The sequence below is a fragment of the Bos indicus genome, chromosome 16 (assembly GCF_029378745.1).
Source record: "Bos indicus isolate NIAB-ARS_2022 breed Sahiwal x Tharparkar chromosome 16, NIAB-ARS_B.indTharparkar_mat_pri_1.0, whole genome shotgun sequence".
In the NCBI taxonomy this organism is placed as follows: Eukaryota; Metazoa; Chordata; class Mammalia; order Artiodactyla; family Bovidae; genus Bos; species Bos indicus.
The window spans coordinates 55,851,978-55,878,184 of NC_091775.1; the positions used below are offsets into that span (position 1 = coordinate 55,851,978).

General features: G+C 39.4%; 1 protein-coding gene and 1 pseudogene across 2 annotated transcripts in view; one reads left to right on the forward strand and one right to left on the reverse strand.

Moving 5' to 3' along the window:
* ANKRD45 (ankyrin repeat domain 45) overlaps positions 1-26,207 on the reverse strand; it is a 51,734-nt gene that overhangs the window by 2,849 nt on the left and 22,678 nt on the right. The window contains exons 4-6 of one of the 2 annotated variants that reach the window (XM_070768907.1): positions 21,075-21,169; positions 18,494-18,632; positions 1,321-5,582 (exon numbers count right to left, since the gene is read on the reverse strand). In XM_070768907.1, the coding sequence (XP_070625008.1) occupies positions 5,554-5,582; positions 18,494-18,632; positions 21,075-21,169 (263 nt within the window). In that variant the 3' untranslated portion in view covers positions 1,321-5,553. Of the gene's footprint in view, positions 1-1,320; positions 5,583-18,493; positions 18,633-21,074; positions 21,170-26,207 lie in introns of those variants that run through there. The other variant, XM_070768908.1, reaches the window with a different exon arrangement.
* On the forward strand, positions 10,860-11,391 carry LOC109570182 (putative large ribosomal subunit protein eL32'; annotated as a pseudogene).

Here is a 26,207-nt window from a genome sequence, read left to right on the forward strand (position 1 = left end):
AATACAACCCACTCCAGTATTTTTGCCTGGAGAATTCTATGAACAGAGGAGCCTGGCAGGCTACAGTCCATGGGGTCACAAAGAGTCAGACAGAACTGAGTGACTAAAACTTCTGTACTTTTGATTTGTGGTAGAGCCAGTTGAATACTTTGATGGCTTTGAGACTTGAGAGCTGAGAGGCTTCCCAGTCAGTCTCACCCAAACTCCATCTTCTGATGATAGACTACACTGTCTAACAGAGACAGGCACAAAACAGGTTGGTTAGTCATAGCTCTCTGTCCCCCTAACACTATGGTTGGTTCAGAGCATGAGACTCAAAACCAATCTATTATCGAGAGACAGCTGGTCTCTTTCCATTTGACTTTAGTTGTGGTGATAACCCCTAGTGCAGCTATAGGCTATCTTTCCAGCTGCACTGAGAAAGCCGACCTCAAGTCTGAAGCTGAGCAAAGCCTTTCTGAGTCTGAACATTTCCATGACATACCACCTAAATATCACTGAGGTCTTAACCAATGACCTCCCAATCCTGCCTGAGATTTTATCTTTTCCCAGAAGCCATCTCTTAGTTTGATAACTTTTTTGCCATCTACAAAGGCTAGGAATGAGAACTAATTTTATTTTCAAACCTAGCAAGTACTGAATCCTTTATATTTCTTTTAAATTTTATTTGAAAACTGAACTGATCCTTTTAGGCTCATCTCTCTCCAATTTTAGTAGGAGAATACAGGTGGCACTTGAACACTACTTGGAAAAGCCCTGAGCAGGATCACTGAGTTCATTACTTGGATAAAAGCGTGGCCAAACTTACCACCATCACATAAGAAGGGTACCTTTTCTCTAGCTTCTAATAACATTTTCCTCTCTTTCCTAAAAATTCCCACTACAAGCCTCCTGTGCATGAGTTTGTGCTCAGTTGTGTCTGACTCTCTGTGACCCCATGGACTGTTGCCTTCCAGGCTTCTCTGTCCATGGAATCTTCCAGGAAAAAATACTGGAGCAGGTTGCCATGCCTTCTCCATGGGATCTTCCTGACCCAGGGACTAAACCTGGGTCTCCCACATTGCAGGCAGATTCTTTACCATCTGAGCCGCCATGGAAGCCCCAAGAGCCTCCCAGACAACCTCAAAGATTCTGCTAATAACCTAAGGCTCTGCAGGCTTTCACTAACACTCTCCTCTAGCCCATTCCAGCTTCTGTCTACTACCCAGTCCCAAAAGGCAATGCCATATGTTTTAGGGTTTGTTATGTGGATTTCTCACTTCCAAGTTCTAAAATTTATGTGTTATAAACTGCCGCATAACAAACAGACACAAACCTTAGTAGTTTAAAACAACAATTATTTATTTGGCTGAAATCTACAGTTTTGGCATGGCTCAACAGAGGCTTGTCTCTGCTCCATACAGCACCAGCTGTGGTGGTTCAACTGGAGGATCCAAGATGATTCACCCACATCACTGATGACCGCTGGCTGGAGCTCAGCCAGGGCTACGAGCTGGGCCTCAGTGCCTGTCCATATAGGTCTCTCCACAGGTTGGTTTCCAAGAGCCAGCATCCCAAGAAAACTAGTTAGAAACTGTATCATCTTTATCTTTTATGATCTATGAAAGTCACATAGTTTTACTTTTACTGTAGTTACAGGCCTGCCCAGGTTCATGATGAGAGAGAACAGAGACCCACCTCTCTATGTGAGGAATGTCATGATCACATTGAAGAAGAGCAAGTGGGATGAGAGATGCAGCCATCTTAGAAAATGCAATCTATCACAAATTAGATGAAACACTGGGATGGACTGTCAGCCTTTCACAATTATGGTAATTGAAGTAGCACCTGACTGCTTTAGCTTAGTCTAGAGCAACATATCTCAAAGGCTAGACCATATGCCAGTTGTTGTAATTCATTATATGAGTTCCCTCATACATGGAAAAATGAAAAACATAGAAGTCTATACTAAAAGTTAATTTATTCAATTTTAAAGAGTAGAGCCTTATACTGAAGTCATATCTTCCTGTTTTTTCTGGCGTTAATATTTCTTTTCTTTTATTAAATGATAGTCATAACAGACATTAGCTGTTTTCTTAATGATGTCATACCAATCTCCTCCCCCTCCTCTTTTTTTTTTTTTACAGTTTTCCAATCAATGAAAAAAAAGCCTAAGGAACCACCATCTAAAAGTAATCAGAACACTCTTATGTACCTTTTACTACCTCTTAAATAATGTGATTTAATTTACTAGTATGTACTTTGAAATAGTAATTAATTACTCTGTGGGTGTTCATCTTCAAAGTCATGCAGCTACCTGAGTACAGCTCAAAGTCATGCAGCTACCAGAATAATAGCTCAAACAGAATTCAGACAGGATTCACAAAGTATCAGGACCTGTGACACACCTGTAAATATACCTATAATTCAATGTAACATTAAGTCACAAGATACACCATGTCTCTCAAAACTTACTAAAGTTACAGATCTATAGATATAAACATATATTCAGACCCTCACATTAGTGAAACGCTTAAAATGAGATTCAGGAATTCCTTGATAATCACCAGGATCACATGACTAAAAAGTAATAGGGGACTCAAGAAGAAAGCTTAGAAATAGAGAACAAACTAAATACACAATCGTAATTCTGGATGTAAGTGTGGCCTAGCTTCTGGAGGAGCAGAAGTTGACGTGGGGCATTGGCACAGCAAAATATGGAGACAGGATTCAGGAGTCATTTCTGCAAAGGTTAACAAGCTCTATAAATGAATGAAGACTAGTGAATTCTACGAATAAGGTGGTGCCAAAACTATTATTCACTAACTTACTATGTTACAGGCTCTTTGGGAATGAAGAAAAACAAGACAAAGTCCCTACCCTGAAAAAGCTCACAGTCGGGACTTTCCTGGTGGTCCAGTGGCTAAGAATCCTCCTTGCGATGCAGAAAACACTGGTTCGATCCCTGGTCAGGAAACTAATATCCCACATGCCTCAGAGCAACTAAGCTTGAGTGCCATAACTATTGAGTCCATGCACAACTAGAGAGTCCATGTACCACAACAAAAGATTCCGCATGCTGCAACTAAAACCCGATGCAGCCAAATAAACAATTAAATATGTTTTTTAAAAAAAAGCTTATAATTCATATATGAACAATTACATAGAATATAGTACAGAGCTATTAATGTTATGTGTGCCCCAAGGGATTAGTTCTTACTAACATTGGGGATAGAGATCACGGAATAGAGAATTACAGATTGCTTTCCCAAGGGTTGGGATTGACTTTTTTCAGCTTTATTGAGGTACAATTGACAAGTAAAATTGAAAGATAGCATTGACTTTCGAAAAGTTCCCCTATCTTGAAGCCGGATGAAGAAGAGGAGCTGGTGTCTCAGCCCATTCAGGCTGCTGTAACAAACCCATCATAAGGTTTGTTGTAACTTATATACAAACATTTACTTATATTTCTGGAGGCTGGGAAGGCCAAGTTCATGACACAAGCAGACTCTCTTGAGTGTGCATTCTAGATGGATATCTTTCTGCTGTAACCTCACATGGTACAAGGAGCAAGGGAGCCATCTAGGGACTCTTATGTAAAGGGCCTCATCAGCAGCCTCACTGACCTTATCACCTGCCAAGGCTTTGCCTCCTAATACTCTCACAGAGGGCATCAAGTTTCAAAATAGTAATCTGGAGGAGGGGACACAAACATATTCATAGCAGCTGCTGAAAAGAGAAAAGTAGTCTGTAAGAAAGTAAAGGAACCATAAGGACATAAAGGTGCCAATGTGAATTTCAAGAACAAGATATAAAGATAAATAAAGGAGAGGGTTTATTTTCTACTCAGTCTTATCTAGGAATCTTTGAAGTGAGATTCAGAAATCCTTTCCTCGTCACTAGAAAGCAGTGTCATATTCACGATCAAGGCTCAGAAAATGTAGAATCAGAGCAGAAAGGACAAAAATGGCATCTGGCCTTTGCCCAAATTATTGCCGTGCTTAAAGGGAATAGACTCCTCACAATCTATAATATCGAGAGAATGGAACAAACACTGATCTCCTTTTTTGCACTACTCCATAATACCCACTAGATCTATCAATGAGGGGGCTGAGAGGCACTGCCCTGCTCTTCTGCTCAAGGCAACTAAATGTGAATAGCTCATACATTAAAAAAAAAAAAAATCTCAAAACTTTTACATTTGTGATACAGTGTTACCTCAAAACTGTGCCTGAGAAAATGTCAACTGACAAGGAATTACTGAACTGCTCATTTCGTTTCCTTCCCTTCAACAATGAAAAACTAGCTTTTAGGGTGGGACAAAGAAGAGAATAATTTTATTCCTATAGAACTTTTCCTGAAAGTCACAGAGTAGCAGAAGGTTCAGGGGCTCTTAGACAAACTAGAAAAAATGACATTTCAAATCACTAATATGAAACCAACAATTATATTTAAAACCTAAGTAATATAAAACAGAAGGAAAATGACATGTAATACAGTTAGGGGACAATAGAGGATGAGATGGTTGGATGGCATCACTGACTCAATGGACATGAGTCTGAGCAAGCTCTGGGAGTTGGTGATGCACAGGGAAGCCTGGCATGCTGCAGTCCATGGGGTCGCAAAGAGTCGGGCACGACTGAGCAACTGAACTGAACTGAACTGATTGTCAAACCTACAGATTAAGTGAAATCTAAATATAAAACTAAACAGATCTCTGTTTATCAATTTAAAAACAGAAGGAGGTTAAAGAAACAAGAAGATTTACTAAGAGACCACGTGTATGCATGCGTGCTTAGTCACTTCAGTCGTGTCTGACTCTATGTGACCCTGTGAACTGTTACCTGTCCATGGGATTCCCTAGGCAAGACTACTGGAGTGGGTAGCTATGTCCTCCTCCAGGAGATCTTCCTGAGCCAGGGGTCGAACCCACACCTCTTACCATCTCCTGCATTGGCAGGCGGGTTCTTTACCGCTAGTACCACCTGGGAAGCCCACTAGGAGACCACATCCCACCTTAAAGGTGAATTTTATTTTGGAGGTAAGAAACTAATATTTGTATAAGCAGAGGACTCTTATCTGAACCATCCTTAATATTTCCTTGCTCCAGAATGTCATCCCATAGCTTTCCTTTTGAGGAAGGGAGAACACATTTTTCCTCTGGAAATGGTCAATGTGTCTTAAAAAAAAAAAACAAAACCCTCAATTGAAGAGAAACTCCCTGCCTCAATTACATAGAAAACTGTCAGATTCTCTAAGCAGCTTTTATAACTCCCATCTGGTCTTTGTGAGTGACTCATACTCAAGTGTTCTCTGGAACTCACATTAGACTGATTTGCAAGGGCAGAGGCAAGGCCAGAAAGTCCGGACATAAGCATGCTGAATGGGATAAAACAAAACAAGCATGATTTAATTTCATATTTAAACATTTTTCTAAAACCCCACATCTGTTTTCTTAACTTCAGTGAGCACAGATAGGTTTGCCTTTATAGACATAGAAGACGATGTGGCCTGTTATTAAAACACATACTCAATAGAAGGTATGATCTTGACTTCTTTTCTGATCGTGGCTTACTATACAGATTTGGCACTTTTCACTTGACCTGAAAGGAAGAAGATTTTTAAATTACATTTAATTAGCATGCTACAGAAAACAAAAATGAAGCCAGCTTTTAAAACACTGGGCATGAAATAAATCAGTATATCCAAGCCTGAAGCAGTCATTGATGAAATCCTGATGTTGGTAGGTCAATTCTCCCCCAACCTTTTTCTTTTCCCACAATATTTAAAGCTGTGAGGTCACACTTCTCATATAAACAGTACTACTGTTCCTAATTGAGCCATTTGAGTAAACTGCTTAACCTCACGTCTGAACTTTCTTCATTGTAAAACAAAGGGGTCGTTTCAGAGGTTCCATCAAGATCTAATATGAAGGTGTAAGATACTGAGGTGCTCGGAGGGGATACAGAGGACCTGGGTAAAGAGGCAATATTTAAAATTCAAATATAGTATATTTACAATGTTGTGTTAATTTCTGCCATACAGCAAAGCGATTCAGTGTGTGTGTGTGTATATAAACAACTTTTTCATATTCTTTCCCATTATGGTTTCTTACAGACTATAGTTCCCTCTGCTATATAATAGGACCTTGTTTATCCATACTACATATAATAGTTTATATCTGCTAATTCCAAACTCCCAATTCACCCCTTCCCAAAGCCCTCCCCTACCTTGACAGACACAAGTCTCTATGTCTGTGAGTCTGTTTCTGTTCTGTAGATAAGTCCATTCGTGTCATATTTTAGATTCCACATACAAGTGGTATCATCATGGTACTTATCTTTCTCTTTCTTACTTCACTTAGTACGATAATCTCTAGGTCCATCCATGACGCTGTAAATGGGATTATTTCATTCCTTCTCATGGCTGAGTAGCATCCCATTGTGTGTGTGTGTGTGTGTGTGTGTCACATCTTTATCCATTCATCTGTCAATAAACATTTAGGTTGTTTTCATATCTTGGCTATTGTAAATACACTGCTATGAAAATAGGGGTGCAAGTATCTTTTTGAATTATAATTTTTTCTGTATGTATGCCCAGAAGTGAAACTGCTGGATCATATGGCAACCCTATTTTTAGTTTTTCGAGGAACCTACATGCTGTTTTCCATAGTGGCTGCATCAATTTACATTCCTACAACAGTACAGGAGGACTTCCTTTTCCCTGCTCCCTCTCTGGCATTTCTTTCTTTGTAGACCTTTTATGATGGCCACTCTGACCAGTGTGAGGTGGTACCCCATAGTTTTGATTTGCACTTCTCTAATAATTAGTGATGATACACATCTTTTCATGTATCTATTAGCCATCCATATGCCTTCGTTGGAAAAATGTTTATTTAGGTCTTCTGCCTATATTTTGATTGGGTTGTTTGCTTTTTTTGGTGTATGATCTTTTTTATGTGTTGCTGGATTCAGTTTGCTAGTATTCGGTTGAGAATATCCGCATCTAATTTGTCAAAAACATTGGCCTATAATTTTCTTTTTTGGTGGTATCTTTGTCTACTTTTGGTATCTGGGTAATAGCAGCTTCATAAAATGTCTTTGGGAGTGTTCCCTTCTTTTCACTCTTTTGGAAGAGTTTGAGAAGGATTCATGTAAGTTCTTCTTTGTATGTTTCATAGAATTTTCCTGTGAAGCCATCTGGTCCTGACTTTTGTTTGTAGAGAGCTTTTTATTACAAATTGTATTTCACTTTAGAGATTGGTCTGTTAAAATTACCTATATCTTCTTGATTCAATTTTGGTATGCTATATGTTTCTAGAAATGGCTTCTTTTTTCCTAAGTTGTCCCATTTGTTGGCATATAATGGTTTACAGTATTCTTTCATAGGTTTTTGTGTTTCTGCAGTATCAGTTGTGATTTCTCCTCTTTCATTCCTGATTTTGTTTTTTGTTTTTTTTAGATCATCTCTCTTTTCTTCTTGGTGAGTCTGGCTAGAGGATTGTCAATTTTGTTTACTTTTTTCAAAGAACCACTCAACTTTATTTTCTATTGCTTTTTAAATTTCTATCTTATTATTTCCTCTCTGATCTATATTATTTCCTTCCTTCCACTGACTTTAGGTTTTGCTCGTTCTTCTTTTTCTAACTGTTTTAAGTGGTTCAGTTCAGTCACTCAGTCATGTCTGACTCTTTGAGACCCCATGAATCACAGCACACCAGGCCTCCCTGTTCATCACCAACTCCCGGAGTTCACGCAGACTCATGTCCGTCGAGTCAGTGATGCCATCCAGCCATCTCATCCTCTGTCGTCCCCTTCTCCTCCTGCCCCCAATCCCTCCCAGCATCAGAGTCTTTTCCAATGAGTCAACTCTTTGCATGAGGTGGCCAAAGTACTGGAGTTTCAGCTTGAGCATCATTCCTTCCAAAGAAATCCCAGGGCTGATCTCCTTCAGAATGGACTGGTTGGATCTCCTTGCAGTCCAAGGGACTCTCAAGAGTTTTCTCCAACACCACAGTTCAAAAGCATCAATTCTTTGGCGCTCAGCTTTCTTTACACTCCAACTCTCACATCCATACATGACCACTGGAAAAACCATAGCCTTGACTAGACAGACCTTTGTTGGCAAAGTAATGTCTCTGCTTTTGAATATGCTATCTAGGTTGGTCATAACTTTCCTTCCAAGGAGTAAGCGTCTTTTAATTTCATGGCTGCAGTCACCATCTGCAGTGATTTTGGAGCCCCCAAAAATAAACTCTGACACTGTTTCCACTGTTTTCCCATCTATTTCCCATGAAGTGATGGGACCGGATGCCATGATCTTCGTTTTCTGAATGTTGAGCTTTAAGTCAAATTTTTCACTCTCCACTTTCACTTTCATCAAGAGACTTTTTAGTTCCTCTTCACTTTCTACCATAAGGGTAGTGTCATCTGCATATCTGACGTTATTGATGTCTCTCCCAGCAATCTTGATTCCAGCTTGTGCTTCTTCCAGCCCAGTGTTTTAAGTGGCAGATTATTTATTTCAGATTTTTCTTGTTTCTTGAAGAAGGCCTGTATCACTATGAACTTCTCTCTAAGAACTGCTCTTGCTGCATCCCACAGATTTTATATGGTGGTGTTCTCATAGTCATTTGTCTCAAGGTAGTTTTTTTATTTTCTATTTGATTTCATTGTTGACCCATTCATTTTTTAGTAGCATGTTACTTAGTCTCCACATAATAGATTTTTTCTTTTCTTTTTCTATGGTTGATTTCTAGTTAATGAAATTGTGGTCAGAAAAGATGCCTGAAATAACTTGTATACTCTTAAATGTATTCAGGCTTGTTTTGTACCCTAGTATGTGGTCAATCCTAGACTATACTCCATGTGAACTTGAAAAGAATGTGCATTCTGGTTTTTTGTTTGTTTGTTTTTGGATATAATATCCTGGACAAAATCAATTGTCTGTTAGATTTTGGTCTCCCCAGTGGCTCAGCAGTAAAGATTCTACCTGCAATGCAGGAGACACCAGTTTGATCCCTGGATCGGGAAGATACTCTAGAAGAGGACAACCCACTCCAGTATTCTTGCCTGGAGAATCCCATGGACAGAGAAGCCTGGTGAGTACAGTCCATAGAGTTGCAAAGAGTCAGACACAACTAAAGTGACAGCACACATGCACACACAGCATGTTGAATTTTATCATTTAGGATCTCTGTTGCCTTACTGATTTTCTTCCTGAAACATCTATTCATTGGTGTGAGTGAGGTGTTAAAGTCTCCTACTATTGAGGTATTGCCATAAATCTCTCCCTTTACATCTATTAGTATTTATTTTATGTATTTGGGTGGTTCTATATCAGGTGGATTGTATTGTATTGTTTGTATTGGATTGGATTGGGTTGTTTGTATTTGATTGTATTGTATTGTTCCTTTTATCATTATATAGTATCTTCATTTTTATCTTTCTTTATGACCTTTAAAGTCTATTTTGTCAGATATGAGCATTGCTACAACCACTTCCTTGTCATTTCCATTTGCATGAAATATCTTTTTCCATATCTTCACTTTCAATCTATGTGTGTCCTTTGCCCTAAAGTAGGTCTCTCATATGCAACGTATTCAGTTCAGTTCAGTTTAGTCACTCAGTCGTGTCCGACTCTTTGCGATCCCATGGACCGTAGCACACCAGGCCTCCCTGGCCATCACCAACTCCCAGAGTACACCCAAATTCATGTCCATTGAGTTGGTGATGCCATCCAACCATCTCATCCTCTGTCGTCCCCTTCTCCTCCTGCCCTCAATCTTTCCCAGCATGAGGGTCTTTTTAAATGAGTCAGCTCCTTGCATCAGGTGGCCAAATATTGGAGTTTTAGCTTCAACATCAGTCCTTCCAATGAACACCCAGGACTGATCTCCTTTAGGATGGGCTGGTTGGATCTTTCCTTTTCTCCTTTGCTTTTTGCTTCTCTTCTTTTCACAGCTATTTGTAAGGCCTCCTCAGACAGCCATTTTGCCTTTTTGCATTTCTTTTTCTTGGGGATGGTCTTGATTCCTGTCTCCTGTACAATGTCATGAACCTCCGTCCATAGTTCATCAGGCACTCTGTCTTATCAGATCTAGTCCCTTAGATCTATTTCCCACTTCCACTGTATAATCATAAGGGATTTGATTTAGGTCATACCTGAATGGCCTAGTGGTTTTCCCCACTTCTTCAATGCAACGTAGTGTAGGCTCTTATTTTTTTATTCAATCTACCACTGATGCCTTCAGATTGGAGAAGGAGTCTCTTGACATTTGAGGTAATTATTGATATGTATGTATTTATTGCCACTTTAAACTTTTTTTCTGGTGACTTTGTATTTCTTCTTTGTTCTTTTTCTTTTAGTTTTTCCTTTTGTGGCTTGATTTCTTTTGTATTATTCTTGTGCTCTCTTCTTTTTGGTTTTTGTGAATCTATTGTATGTTTTTGATTTGTGGTTACCCTGCTTTTCAGTATGTTAACCCCTTCCTACATCTACTTGCTTTAGTGAAAGTGACATCACTGTCATGTCCGACTCTTTGTGATCCCACGGACTGCAGCCTACCAGGCTCCTCCATCCATGGGATTTTCCAGGCAAGAGTACTGGCATGGGTTGCCTTTTCCTTCTCCAGGGGATCTTCCTGTCCCAGGGATTGAACCCAGGTCTCCTGCATTGCAGACAGACGCTTTACCATCTGAGCCACCAGGGAAGCCCACTTGCTTTAGACTGGTAGTCAAACAGGTTCGAATACATTCTAAAAAAAATATCATTTTCTTACTTTCCTCCCCCACATTTTATGACTTTGATGTTCTATTTTACATCTTCATTTATCCTTTTGCTGTTCATTGTGGTTATCACTTTCATAGAAAAAAATTTATTTCATTTTTAAAAATCTGTGTACTGCTCTCTTCCTCAGCTATGCATACAGAAGTGGCAGCCATCTCCTACTTGGCATCATGACTGCCCCCAGGCCCCTTGTGAAGTTCAAGATCTTCAAAAAGAGGCCAAGAAGTTCATCCAACACCAGTCAAATCAATATGTCAAAATTAAGTGGAACTGGCAGAAACCCAGAAACACTGACAACGGGGTGTATGGGAGATTCAAGGGCCACATCTTGATGCCTAATACTGGATATAGGAGCAACAAGAAACCAGAGCACATGTTGCCCAGGAGACTCTGGAAGCTCCTGGACACAACATCGAAGAGTTTGAAGTGCTGCTGATATGCAACAAATCTTACTATGCTGAGATTGCTCACATCTCCTCCAAGAACTGAAAAGACTGAAAAGACATTGTGGAAAGAGCAATCCAGCTGGTTATTAGAGTCAGCAATCCCAACATCAGGCTATGCAGCAAATAAAATGAAGAGACAGCTCATGTACACATTGTGTTTGTGTTAATAAAACCATGAAACTCATCAAAAAAAAATGTGTTACTGACTCATTTAATTTATTTCCACCTGTGATTGGCTCTTTCCTATAGATTCTTGCTTCTTTTCTATTTAAAGACAATCTTTCAATATTTCCTTCAGAACAGGTTTGGTATTGCTCTATTGTTTTACCTTTTACTTGTCTGAGAAACTCTTGATCTCTCCTTCTATTTTAAATGATAATCTTGGTGGGTAGAATATCCTAGATTGCAAATTTTTCCTTTCAGGACTTTCAATATATTTTGCTACTCCTTTCTGGCCTGCAACATTTCTGTAGAGAAATCAGCTAATAGCTTTATGGAGGTTCCCTTGTAAATCACTCAAGAGTTGGACATGACTTAGCGACTAAACCACCACTTTTCTCTTACTGCCTTTAGAACCCTCTCTTTATTTTTAACTTTTGCCATTTTAATTATGTTTTGGTCTGTTTGAATTCATCTTGTTTGGTACCCTCTGTGCTTCCTGTACCTGGATATCTGTTTCTTTCTTTAGATTTGGGAAGTTTTCAGCCATAACTTTTTAAAATACACTTTCATTCCCCTTTTTCTTCTGCTTCTGGGAGCCCTATTATGTGTAGGTTGGCACACTTTATCACTGGCTCAATGGACAAGGATCTGAGCAAACTCTGGGAGATAGTCAAGGACAGGGAAGCCTGGCGTGCTGCAGTCTATAGGGTAACAGAGTCGGACATAACTTAGTGACTGAACAACAAAATAATATAAAGGTCTTTTTATATTGCTTTCATTTAAAAAAATTTTTCTTTCTGTTTGCTCTTCTGACTGGGTGAAAGTATTTAAGTCGCTCAGTCATGTGTGACTCTTTGTGACCTCATGGACTATACAGTTCATGGAATTCTCCAGGCCAGAATACTGGAGTAGGTAGCCTTTCCCTTCTCCAGGGAATCTTCCCAACTCATGAATCGAACCCAGGTCTCCTGCATTGTAGGTGGATTCTTTACCAGCAGAGCCACAAGGGAAGTCCAAGAATACTGGAGTGGGTAGCATATCCCTTCTCCAGCGGATATTCCCAACCCAGGAATCAAACTGGGAAATTTCTGACTGGGAGATTTCCATTATTTTAACTTGCAGATCACTTATTCATTCTTCTACATTATCAATCTGCTACATGTTGCCTTACATTCAGTTTTTATCTCAGCAAATGAATTTTCTAATTTTTCTTGGTTCCTCTTTATAGTTTCTAGTTCTTTTTTTTAACAGTAATCTGCATGACTGAGTGACTTCACTTTCACTTTTCACTTTCACGCATTGGAGAAGGAAATGGCAACTCACTCCAGTATTCTTGCCTGGAGAATCCCAGGGATGGGGGAGCCTGGTGGGCTGCCGTCTCTGGGGTCGCACAGAGTCAGACACGACTGAAGTGACCTAGCAGCAGCAGCAGCAGCAGAATTTCTAATGAAAGCCCTGTTTAATTCATTCAGCATTTTCATTATTTCCTTTTTTAACTTGGTGTCTATTAAGCTGAAGAAGTCTGTTTCATTGTTCTTTCAGGGAAATTCTCTTGATCTTTCAATCAAAGATTAAAAGTGGGAGTGGTTCCTCTGATTCTTCATTTTACTTATATTTCTCTTACTCTATGAGTTTAGGATAAACAATTATCTACTGTGGTCTTGAAGGGCTATTTTTATGTAAAAGTATCTCTACCTAGCTTGTGTCTGTTTAATATATTTGGTACAAGGGCTGTTTGTTAGTATGGATGCCTGCAGCATCTTTCCTCAGTGTGTGCTGGCCATTATCCCATTGATAGAAGGTATGACTGATGATGTGGTGACCGTAGCCTGCACTGGATGCTGAATGGGGCCTCTTCTTTGCTCTGTGGTTGTCACAGCGCTGTTAGAGTCAGGGTCTGCTTCCTAGTTGTTAGAAAAGAAGCCCCCAGATCCATTTCTAAGCTTCACTGTGTGGTAGGCAGGACTGGAGTGCTCCCACTACAAGAGGAGCAACTGAGCATTCTTCCATTGGAGCTGTTCACCAGGAGCACACTCTGTGGTATCGCCTGTCACCCATTGTGGGGGCTCACAAAGTACACTATTGTGTACACTACCCTGGGCCCCACCTCCACTGTGGGAATACAGACAATCAGCCCTGTGTCCCTCACACACTATGTTCACAAAGCCACTAATGCAGATCCACAGGCGCCAATCCACTGAAGTCAAGCACCAGGACCACAGCAGTTGCACAACTGGGAGATAACGGAAGCAGCCCAGACCCCAGCCCCACCTTCATGTGCATGCACACACAAAGCCCACAGCTGCTAAGGCCAGACCTATTCCAGCCACAGGAGCACCCACTATCCACTTGCATGTCCCAGAGGCACTGAGTTACAAAGCTAGCAACAATGTTGTAGATCATATAGCCATTGGAGAGAGGGCTCTGCTTTCAACTCTGCCTCTGAGTGTGGGCATCCTTGCATACCCCCAGAGTTCACACAGGCAGCTCTGAGAAAGAAGCACCTATGGCAGACCCCACCACCCGCTTCACTCCTGCATTAACAATGGGGTTTCAAGGGTAGCGCAGGCCAGCCATGAGACTGTCAAAAGTGAGGCTGCTATGACGGGCCCTGTCCTTCCTTTTGTGCACCTCTTAACAATGGCATTTCACTTCTATGGCAGGCTGGGCTTCTTCCATGTACACCTCTGCTTTTGGCCCATATAACACTCTAGCTCCTTCAGGTTGTCTTTGCAAGACTAACCCCAGTTCTTTCCCCAAGTCTGTCCTCTGAAGCATGAGTTTCAGCACACAGCCTCTGCACACACCAGCAGGTGCATATCTCTGGCTGGGGACTGCAGCAAGGTGGTACAGGCCCTCTATGCTGGTTTCTCTCTTTTCTGCCTGCTACAAACTGACTGCTGTGTTCTCCTCCAAGCCTCTGAAGCTCCCTTTCTGTCCTGGGTGATCTCACCACCAGTGTGACGACTTCCTAGGGCATGGGAACCTTTCCTCCTCTGCAGCTCTCTCCCAGGGGCACAGATCCTGTCCTGCTTCCTTCCTTCTTTTTCTTTTATCCTACCCAGTTACATGGAGATCTTCCCTGCACTTCTAGGTATCTGAGATTTTCCATTCAATAGTGTTCAATAGTTATTCTGTGATAACTGTTCCACATATAGATGTATTTCTTATGTATCTGTGGGAAAAGGTGAGCTACATGTCCTTCTATACCACCATCTTGATTAAAGCCTCTGTAATTATTTCCCAGAGGTGATAAGGGAAAGAGAAATGATTGTTGGGCCAGACTAACATAGTGATAGCTCAGGGAAAGGTGGGAATTGACTGTATAAGCATCTTGACCATCTCCTTCCTGGACTACACTGGTCTCACTCCCTCTGGTCTCTTCTCCCTCCAAACCATTTTGCAAGGAAAGCCAGATTATTTTCCACTACTTAATCCCTCATTTTTCCTACTCCAAACAAAGCCCTTAACGGCAACCCATGACCCTGAAAGTAAAGCCCAAACATCTAAGCTTATAATTCAGTACTTTTAATGAAATGATCACAAGCTAACTTTCAACCTTATTTTCTACTCTTCCCCAATTCAGACTCAACTACAATCAGCCAGATGGATACTGACCACTTCCCTATTTCCGAATTTCAATTTTTCATCATCATATTGTACTTTCATAATTCCCTATATACTCCACCCTGGCTACCTATCCTTCCAGGAAATTCCTCTTTCTTCATGCTTTCTCTTTATGTTTAGGCCTCCCTGAGTTACACAGCATTTAGCTTATCCTTTCAAGAATACTTGTTTACTCACAAACTGGGTAATGGACTCCTGAAAGACAAGAACAATGTAAAGGTATCTATTTCCCTTCAGGGACCTAAGACAGTGCAGTGGGTATGCTCATTCAATGTTAGATACAGATGGCAAGGGACAGTCTGTCATACTACTGAGGATATATTCAGTACCTTCACTTTTGAAAAACCACAGTTCCTTTTGATAAACATAAATATCTAAGGTATTGGGTATTCACATTCAAAAGAAAGAAGTTGGATTCCTACCTGACACCATAAACAAATAATAACTTAAAATGAATCACAGACATGTTTAGACATACAGGTCAAAAAACTGTAAAAGTCTTACAAAAAAAAAACATAAAAGTAAATCTTGGAGAACTTAGACAAGGCAATGTTTCTCTGATATGACACTGAAAGCACAATCAACAAAAGGAAAGATAGATAAATTAGATTTCATCAAACTTAAAGCCTTTTGTGCTTCAAAGAACACAATTAAGGAAATGAAATGATAATTCACATAATGGAAGAAAATATTTGCAAGTTATATATCTGATAAGAGCTTTATACCCAAGATATACAAAGAACTTTTACAACTCAAAAATAAGAAGAAAAATACAAACATGTGGAGACTAAACAACATGCTGCTAAAAAAACCAATGAGCTAATGAGTCAGTCAAAGAGAAGAACAGAGAATACTTCAAAACAAATGAAAACGTAAACACAACTTTCCAAAATCTACAGGATGTAGAAAAGGAAGTTCTAAGAGGAAAGTTTACAGCAATAGAGGAATACGTCAAGAAACAAAAGATATCTCAAATAAACAACCTAACTTACCTAACCTTCCTTTAATTTCATATAAAGGAATTAGAAAAAGAAAAACAAATAAGGCCCAAAATCAGCAGAAGGAAGGAAAAAAAATCAGAGAAGAAACAAATACAATAGATCAATGAAATCAGTACTTTTAATAAATAAAATTGATAAACCTTTAGCCAGACAAATCAAGAAAAAAAGAGAGCCCAAATAAACAAAATAAGAAATGAAAGAGGAGAAATAACAACTGATATCACAGAGATATAAAAAAGTCATAAAAGAATGCTATGAACAGTTACATGCCAACAAACTAAACAGCCTAGAAGAAATGGTCAAATTTCTAGAAACATAAATTTTCAAACACTAAATCAAAAAGAAACAATTTGAACAGATCAATCAGCAGTCATGCAATTGAATTTGTAATTTTCAAAACTTCTAGAAAGCAAAAGACAAGACTGAATGACTTCACAAAAATTTTACCCTACATACAAAGAAGAGTTAATTCCTATACTCCCAAATTCATTCTATGAGGGCATCATTATCCTGATACAAAAATCAGCCAAAAATAACTTCAAAAAAAAGAAAATTACAAGTCAATATCTCTGATAGACTGTATCTCAGAAAGTCTTGTCAAATACTACATACAATTACTTACATGTGGAGTCTAAAAATTTTTTGCAAAAAACAATGAAAGTAATAAAACTAACAGACTCACAGATATACAGAAAAAACTAGTGGTTACCAGTAGGAGGGGAAAGACAAGAGGGTAAAATAGGGGTAGAACAGTAAGAGATATAAACTACTACACATGAAATAAACAAGCAACAGGGATATACTGAACAACACAGGGAAGTATAGTCATTGCTGCTGCTGCTGCTGCTACTAAGTCGATTCAGTCGTGTCCGACTCTGTGTGACCCCATAGACGGCAGCCCACCAGGCTTCTCCGTCCCTGGGATTCTCCAGGCAAGAACACTGGAGTGGGTTGCCATTTCCTTCTCCAATGCATGAAAGTGAAAAGTGAAAGTGAAGTCGCTCAGTTGTGTCCAACTCTTAGCGACCCCATGGACTGCAGCCTACCAGGCTCCTCCGTCCGTGGGATTTTCCAGGCAAAAGTACTGGAGTGGGGTGCCATTTACTTCTTTGTTAATAGAACTTTAAATTCTATTAACATATTGAATTACTATGTTGTATACCTAAGACTAATATATTATAAATCAAATATATAGTTCAATTTAAAAAACAAGGAGACAACTCAACTTAAAAATAGGCAAAAGATTCAAAAAGACATTTCTCCAAATAAAATATGCAAATGTCCAGTAAGCACATGAAAGAATGTTTAACATCATCAGTAACTAAGGAAATACAAATGGGAACTACATTAAGATACTTCATACCCACTAGAAGAGCTAAAAAATATTTTTTAAGATAATAACAAATGTTGATAACAATGTGGAGAAAATTGGAATCCTCTTATATATTGCTTATGAAAATAGAAATTTGGAAACAGTTTGGTAATTCCTCCAAAGGTCAGAAATAGAGGTACCATGTGACCCAGCAATTCCCCCTCTAAATACAGACCCAGAGAAATGAAAACATGCGGCCACATAAAAATTTGTACACAAAAGTTCACAGCAGCATTATTTATAATAGTCAAATGAACAGAAACTCAAATGTCTATTAATGAACAGATAAATTTGAATCCACACAATAGACTATGATTTAACAATAAAAAGGAATACTGACATATATTACAACATGATGAAGCTTAAAAACATTATGCAAAGTGAAAGAAGCCAGACACAAAAGGTGACAGACTGTATGATTCTATGAAATGTTCAGAACAGGCAATCCATAGAGATAAAAAGTAGATCAGTGGTTGCCAGGGACTTGTGGAACCAAGGAATGGGCAGTGACTACTAACGGGTATGGTGTTTCTTTGGGGGTAATAAAATGGAGAAATTATGTGGTAAAATTAGACAGTGGTGATGATTATATAACTGAAAATACACCAAAAACCACTGAAATGGACATTTTTAAATGGTAAATTTCATGGTATGAGAATTCTATCTCAATAAAGCTGATAGCGTTAAAATCTTAGGTACATGTGCCACCAAGATTCTGACAGTGTACCTTCTCCAATAACAGTACAGTCTTCCCACAACAGGCTTTTGAAAGTATAGACCTTCATCACTGAAAAAAAAATTTTTTTTTCAAATTCTGCCTGTCTCCTTGAAAAACATGCTTTCTGGTTGAAAATCATTAGTTAAAACCATAGCAAATTGCATAAAATTAAATGATTAGTGATGGTAATAAGATTAGTACTAGACATTATAGAAATAACTCAGTCATTATTTTTAGCTATTATTAATATTGGAACTGAATGAAACTGAGTTATGGATTAGAGCTTATAATAAGGTTAATGGCTACTTCATGAAGATTGTTGAAATCTGATTATCTCAGAAATAACAACACTGAATCTAATTTTTATGCAACTTTCAAATCATTTTTATCCAAAACTTACGTGGTGTAGCCATTTTCGTGAAGATAGGAGTCACAATGTCTTCCAATTGCTGTTTCTGCTCAAACAGCTCATTAATGGAAGCTTCCAAATGGGTTTCCAACCATTCATTTTTTACACGGCATGCACTGAGGAGGATATTCTAGAGACAGAAACAAGGAATTTACTTTCCACTTGTTTATTTAAAAATGAAACTCTATAGTATCTCTAAACCAGCACTCTGCAACAGAACTTTCTATGATGATGGAAATGATCACAGAAATATCTGCACAGTCTAATACAGTCACCATTAGATGCATATAGCCAGGGAGCATTAGAAAAGTGGCTGGTGTGACTGAGGAGTTGAATTTGTAATTTTAATTAATTCTAATTTATAGTCACATGAGGCTAGGGGGTACTGTATCCGATAGTGCAGTACTAACACTAGTGAAATGTGTGTATAATGAAACTCATTAATCTAGAGTCATGATGCCTTGGGCCAGTCTACATCCTCTCCCTATTTCTTTATTTTCAGTGAGCTCTGCATGGCAAATAGATGGGGAAACAACGGAAACAGTGACAGACTTTATTTTCTTGGGCTCCAAAATCACTGCAGATTGTGACTGCAGCCAAGAAATTAAAAGACACTTGCTCCTTTGAAGAAAAGCTATGACCAACCCAGAGAGCATATTCAAAAGCACAGACATTACTTTGCCAACAAAGGTCCATCTAGTCAAAGCTTTGGGTTTTCCAGTAGTCATGTATGGATGTGAGTTGGACTATAAAGAAAGCTTGAGCGGAGAAGAATTGATGCTTTTGAACTGTGGTGTTGGAGAAGACTCCTGAGAGTCCCTTGGACTGCAAGGAGATCCAACCAGTCCATCCTAAAGGAGATCAGTCCTGGGTGTTCATTGGAAGGACTGATGTCGAAGCTGAAGCTCCAATACTTTGGCTACCTGATGTGAAGAACTGACTCATTGGAAAAGACCCTGATGCTGGGAAAGATTGAATGCGGGAGGAAAAGGGGACAACAGAGGATGAGATGTTGGATGGCATCACCAACTCAAAGGACATGAGTTTGAGTAAACTCCAGGAGTCGGTGATAGACAGGGAAGCCTGGCGTGCTGCAGTCCTTGGGGTCGCAAAGGGTTGGACACTACTGAACAAAGAGTCGGACACGACTGAACTGAACTGAACTGTGGTAAGTGTTTGCAAAATTTGGGAAAAGTGGGTGGATGGTGTGCACTTCATGCAACTCAACAGACAATGCCAATATTTATTCCTTCTTGGTGATTCACAGGAGAAGGAAGTGCAAGAAATGAGCAAAACCTCACTGAAAACCTCTCAATTTGCATTTCAAAACATCTCTTTGCACATGAGCAGCAAATTGCTGGTATCTGATTTAAGATGTTCATTATTCTATGATTTGTAATAATAAGGAGACATGAATAAATTTATTACACGTCCTGTCCATATTATTAAATAAGCAACATTATATGCAGAAGTATAAAGAATGAAGTGGATTTGTAAAGATGTCCATGATATATTCTTTAAAGGAAAAGAGAAAATTAAAGAATAATTTGTATAGTATGATCCTATTTTTATAAAAGCAAAATCTCTTATATTAATAAAACTATATATATGCATACATATATTTATATAAGTGAGGAAAAGTATACTGAGATTAGCACAAAATTGCTATTAGAATCACAGGGTAATAAGACTTGATAGGGTAAAAAGAAAATTATTAAGTCTACTTTAGATGTTTTGTTTTATTCTAACCATTAGTATAGGTACATAATATTTTCTAGCTCAAATAATCAAATATTTAAAAACTGAAATTAAAAAGGCTTTCACAGTAACTAGTTTGACAAAGCACTGTTTGTGCCAGAAAGATTGTTTCGCAAATCTTATAGATACAGTAGCTCTTCTAATAGAATTCTATCTATACTTTGTTTCATAAGAGATTTTGTAAAATGTTTTACAAACAAGTGAAATGTGTGTTTTATCATGTTCTCAGACTTGCTGATGTCTTATACTTTTAGCAGTAGCTAATTTTTTTTCATCAGAATTAAAAGTCACAGAAAATTCATACAATGTCCTGCCCAGAAATGCAAGAAATAATTTAAAACCCAAACACATTTCTAATACCTTTAGCATACCTTTTTTTTAGTATACATCAAAAGAAATCAACTAGTTCACACGTAGTACTTAGTATATGACAAATGTGGCAAGCTGGCTTTACAATTAGCTATCTTTACACCTGTGTATTTTTCTATCATGTAAACTTTGATACATGAAAAAATAGGCAGTGTATATAAGTATATATGTAAACATATAGACCAAAATATATGATGTATATATAAGTTTTGAAGCAAACTAATGAAATGAGTATCTAATCAACAGAAGAACAAGAATGCTGCCAGTACTATTAATGCTGCTTCTGTCAGCAGTTTAATAAGAAAGGGGAAAAAAAAGGAAGGAAGGGAAGGAGAACGGAGCAGTGAGGATCACCACCTACCTCTAGTGCTTAAGTGTAGCAGTTAAATACAAGGGGTAAAAATCTCAAAAGACTTCAGAACAAAATATAAGCACAAGGTTGTACCTTGTCTTCCTTATAAAGCTTCCCTGGTCCCTTTTCTGTATCTGTAACAGTTGCAGAGACCTTTGCAATATATTTTTTCAGTGCCAGCCTTGCTTCTGAAAGAAAAGGACAGTAAAAATGCTTAATAATAAGGCAAAGACCAAGAAAATTCACTCCACAGTTTATAATGTAATTTTATAAATCCAGAGCTTTATAAAGACTGTATAGATTTGTTACAGTTTTCCTTGGGGAAATTCAAGAAAGATAACACTTAACTAACACAGTGATTCGGGGTACTTACTATATTAGTGTGTGTGCGTGTGTGTGTGTGTGTGTGTGTGCGCGTGCGCGCATGCATGCACGCTCAGTCACTCTGTCATGTCTGACTCTTTGCAATCCCATAGACTATTGCCATCAGACTCCTCTGTCCATGGAATTTTCCAGGCAAGAATACTGGAATAGGTTGCCATTTCCTATTCCAGTAGAACTTCAATTGCGCTAAAAATTTTAAAGCGCAAATAAATACAAAATGTGACACCAAAGAAACTACAGTCAAAATATCAAAATATCTACTCTGGAAAGTGAAAGTGAAAGTCACTGAGTCGTGTCTTGACTCTGCGACCCCATGAACTATACAGTCCGTGGAATTCTCCAGGCCAGAATACTGGAGTGGGTATAGCCTTTCCGTTCTCCAGGAGATCTTCCCAACCCAGGGATCAAACCCAGTTCTCCCGCACTGCAGGTGGATTCTTTACCAGCTGAGCTAATCTGGAAAAAGGAACAAAAAGTATTTCCAATAGAAAAATTATTGGGACTTCCCTGGTGGTCCAGTGGCTAGGACCCCACGCTCCTGATGCTGGGGGCCCAGGTTCCATCCCTGGTCAGAAAACCAGATCCCACATGCCACAATTAAGAGTTTGCACGTCTGCATGCTGCAGCGAAGACTCAGTATAGCCAAATAAGTAAATGCCATTTGTTTTACCCTTCAAAATAAATTAAAAATAGCTTCCCTCTTAAAAAAGTGTTTAAAATAATTCCATTCTCTATAAACACCCATCACAAAATTTGCAAGACTTGTTTAAACAAAATCACAACACTGAAAGAAATATAGAGACGGACAGATTGAATGTAATAAACAGTAGATTTGTTGTTATTGTTTAATTGCTCAGTTGTGTCTGATTCTTTACAACCTCATGGACTGCAGCCTGCCATGCTCTTCTATCCATAGGAGTTCCCAGGCAAGAATACTAGAGTGGGTTATCATTTCCTTCTCTGGGAGATCTTCCCAGATCAGGGATCTAACCTGCATCTCCTGCATTGGCAGGAGGGGTCTTTACAGCTGAGCCACCTGGGGCTTCGACATGGCTCCAGCCCATGTAGAGTCAGAGAGGACTTAGCAACTGAACAACAAAACAGGATTAGCAAAGTATTAATAATACTTCAAATTAATTTAACAATTGATCATGTCCTGTGACTGCTGTAACAAATTGCCACAAATCTGGTGGCTTAAAACAATGCAAGCTTATCCTGTAGTAAATTCTAGAGGCCACAAGTCTGGAATCAGTTTAGCTAAGTGAAAATCAAGGTGTTGGTGGGGAAGATTCTTTCTATGGGTTCTGAAAGGAGAATCTATTTCTTTGCTGTTTTCTACCTCTAGCTGCAGCCTATACTCCTTGGCTGGTGGCTCCTTCTTCAATCAAAATACACCAGTCCAATGTCTAGTTCCATCATCAAATCACCTCCTCTTCTGTGTCAAATCTCCTGCCTCTCACTTATAATAAAGACACTTGTGACTACATTTAAGTCCCAGCTGGATAACCCACGATGATCTCTCCATCTAAAGATCCTTAGTTTAAGGATCCACAAGATCCCATATGAGGTAACATGCTCAGGTTCCAGGAGTTAGAACCTAGATATCTTTGGTAGACATTTTTCAGCCTACCATAGCCTACCCTCTGACCCCCTCAAACTCACATCTATCCCACATGCAAATACATTTACTCCATGCCAGCATCTAAGTTTCAATCCATTACAACATCAACTCATGTTCAAATGTTCATCTAAAATATCATTAGCTCAAAAGTCTCATCTCCTCATACAAACAAGGTATGTGTGAGACATTGGTATGATCCATCTATCCTGGGGTAAAATTCCTCTATATCTGCAGACCTGTGATACTAGAAAACAAGTTTTCTATCCCAAAATACACTGGTGGGACAGGCACAAAGCAACAGTTATAGATACTGCCATTCAAAATGTGCGAAATTAGAAGGAAAAAAGGAGTCACCTCGGTCTCAAGCAATTCTGAAATCCCACAAGGCAAATTCTATGAGGTATCATAGCCTGGGAGTGATACCTCTTGGCCTTCAGCTCCAGCCTCAGTCATCCTTCCTTTTTCATGAAAGATGAAAAGTTTTTGCAGCTGAACCGTCTTTTCAATTACAGCTTCAAATCTACCATTCATGTTGCAAGCAGAATCAATTCTCTAAACTGGAATCTAAGGTTTAGGTTTTGGCTCCACTAGTTGGTGACCTGGAGCCAGTGGTGGTTCCAGAATTTCAGTACAGGAGGAAGTAAAGTACAGGAATTAGTTTGAAGAGGAGACTAAGGGACTTGTCATAAAACTGTATTTGTATAATAAGCATGCTGATTTTACTGAGTGCATATATTTATTTTGGGCGGCCTGGTAGAGAAAGCAGCTTACTGCAATCATCTTCTAATGCCACCAGACCTATCTGAGCATTCAGGCAACAATATACCACAGACTGGGAAGTTTATAAACAACAGAAACTTGTTTTTCATAATTCTGGAGGCTGGCAAGCCCAAGATCAAGCTGCAACATGGTTGCAGTCTAGTGAGACCCCTCTTCCTTCACTGCCAGCACCTCCTCAAGGTGCCTTCACATGGTAGAAGGGCCAGGGAACTCTGTGGGGACACATTTTTATAAGACCACTAATCCTATTTATGAGGCCCCCACCTTCATGTCCTAAGCATCTCCTAAAGGCCCCATGTCCTAACACCATCACATCAGGCATTAGAAATTCAACATATGCATTTGTGGGGGAACACAAACATACAGACCATAATAGTATCTTAACCCCTCTAACCTCAGTTTCTCCATCTATAAAGTGGAAGTATTATAATACCACCCACATACGGTTGTTCTAAGAATTAAAACATAGTATAATACACACAAATTTCTTGACACAGTGCCTGGCACACACGAAAGTACTCAGTAAGTTTATTATTAGGTCACTCTTCTCCTCCAGACTTTGTAAGTAACTCCCTATTGGCTACTGAATAAAATGCAGGGCCCTCCAAGACCTATCTAGCCACAAACAATCTTTCCAGCTTCGTCCCTTCCTACATTCATCCAGAGACCCTATCAATCATTTACTTCCTGTTCCCTCTGCCTGCTGATATCATTAGGGCTCACTCCTTTAGTTCTTCAGGTCTGTCTTCAAACATCACCCTACCAGAGAGGCCTCTCCTGATGGCCCTCTGTAAGTGTAAGCACACACTCACTCATTCACTTGCTGGCAACTTCATAACCTCCTTACCACTCTATTTTTCTTCATGGCACTTCACAGATAAATAGATTTAGATCATTTTATTTTCTGTATCTCCCTACTAGAAAGTAAACTCCATAAACATAGTTTTATGCCTAGGTGTGTAAGTATCCTCAGCCCCTAGAACAGTATTTACCTCATACGAGGTGCTCAATAAATATTTATAAATGGAATGTTGCTGCTGCTGCTAAGTCACTTCAGTCGTGTCCAACTCTGTGCAACCCCATAGATGGCAGCCCAACAGGCTCCCCCGTCCCTGGGATTCTCCAGGCAAGAACACTGGAGTGGGTTGCCATTTCCTTCTCCAATGCATGAAAGTGAAAAACGAAAGGGAAGTCGCTCAGTCGTGTCCGACCCTCAGCGACCCCATGGACTGCAGCCTTCCAGTCTCCTCCATCCATGGGATTTTCCAGGCAAGAGTACTGGAGTGGGGTGCCGTTGCGTTCTCTGAAATGGAATGTTACTCAGCCATAAAAAGGAATGCATTTGAGTCAATTCTAATGAGGTGGATGAACCTAGAGTCTATTATACAGAGTGAAGTAAGTCAGAAAGAGAAAGATAAATATTATATACTAATGCATATAAATGGAATCTAGGAAAATTGTACTAATGAATTTATTTGCAAGGCAGCAATGGAGAAGCAGACATAGAGAACAGACTTATGGACATGGGGTAGAGGGGAGGAGAGGGTGAGATGAAAAACTGACTCATTAGAGGGTCAGCAAAAAACCGACTCTTTAGAAAAGACTCTGATGCTGGGAAAGATTGAAGGCAGGAAGAGAAAGAGATGACAGAGAATGAGATGGTTGGATGGCATCACTGACTTGATGGACATGAGTTTAAGCAAGCTCTGGGAGTTGGTGATGGACAGGGAAGTCTGGTGTGCTGCAGTCCATGGGGTCACAAAGAGTGGGACATGACTGAGTCCCACTGAGTGACTGAACTGAACTAAACTGAATGGTTTACAGAATTTCTTTGCTTATCATGTTTCCTCAACCTAGATGGCCCTCTCTGCCATCCACCAAAATTCTACTCATTCTTCAAAGCTTACTCAAAATGCACTCCTATGAAACTCCTAATTCCCCCTGGTAGAACTGAGTGCCCTATCATCCATTACATGATTATAATTTGATTTAGCCCTGAGTATAATCTGGAAACAGTGTCAGACTTCATTTTTTGGGGCTCCAAAATCACTGCAGATGGTGACTGCAGCCATGAAATTAAAAGACGCTTACTCCTTGGAAGGAAAGTTATGACCAACCTAGATAGCATATTCAAAAGCAGAGACATTACTTTCCCAACAAAGGTCTGTCTAGTCAAGGCTATGGTTTTTCCTGTGGTCATGTATGGATGTGAGAGTTGGACTGTGAAGAAGGCTGAGCACCGAAGAATTGATGCTTTTGAACTGTGGTGTTGGAGAAGACTCTTTAGAGTCCCTTGGACTGCAAGGAGATCCAACCAGTCCATTCTGAAGGAGATCAGCCCTGGGATTTCTTTGGAAGGACTGATGCTAAAGCCGAAACTCCAGTACTTTGGCCACCTCATTCGAAGAGTTGACTCATTGGAAAAGACCCTGATGCTGGGA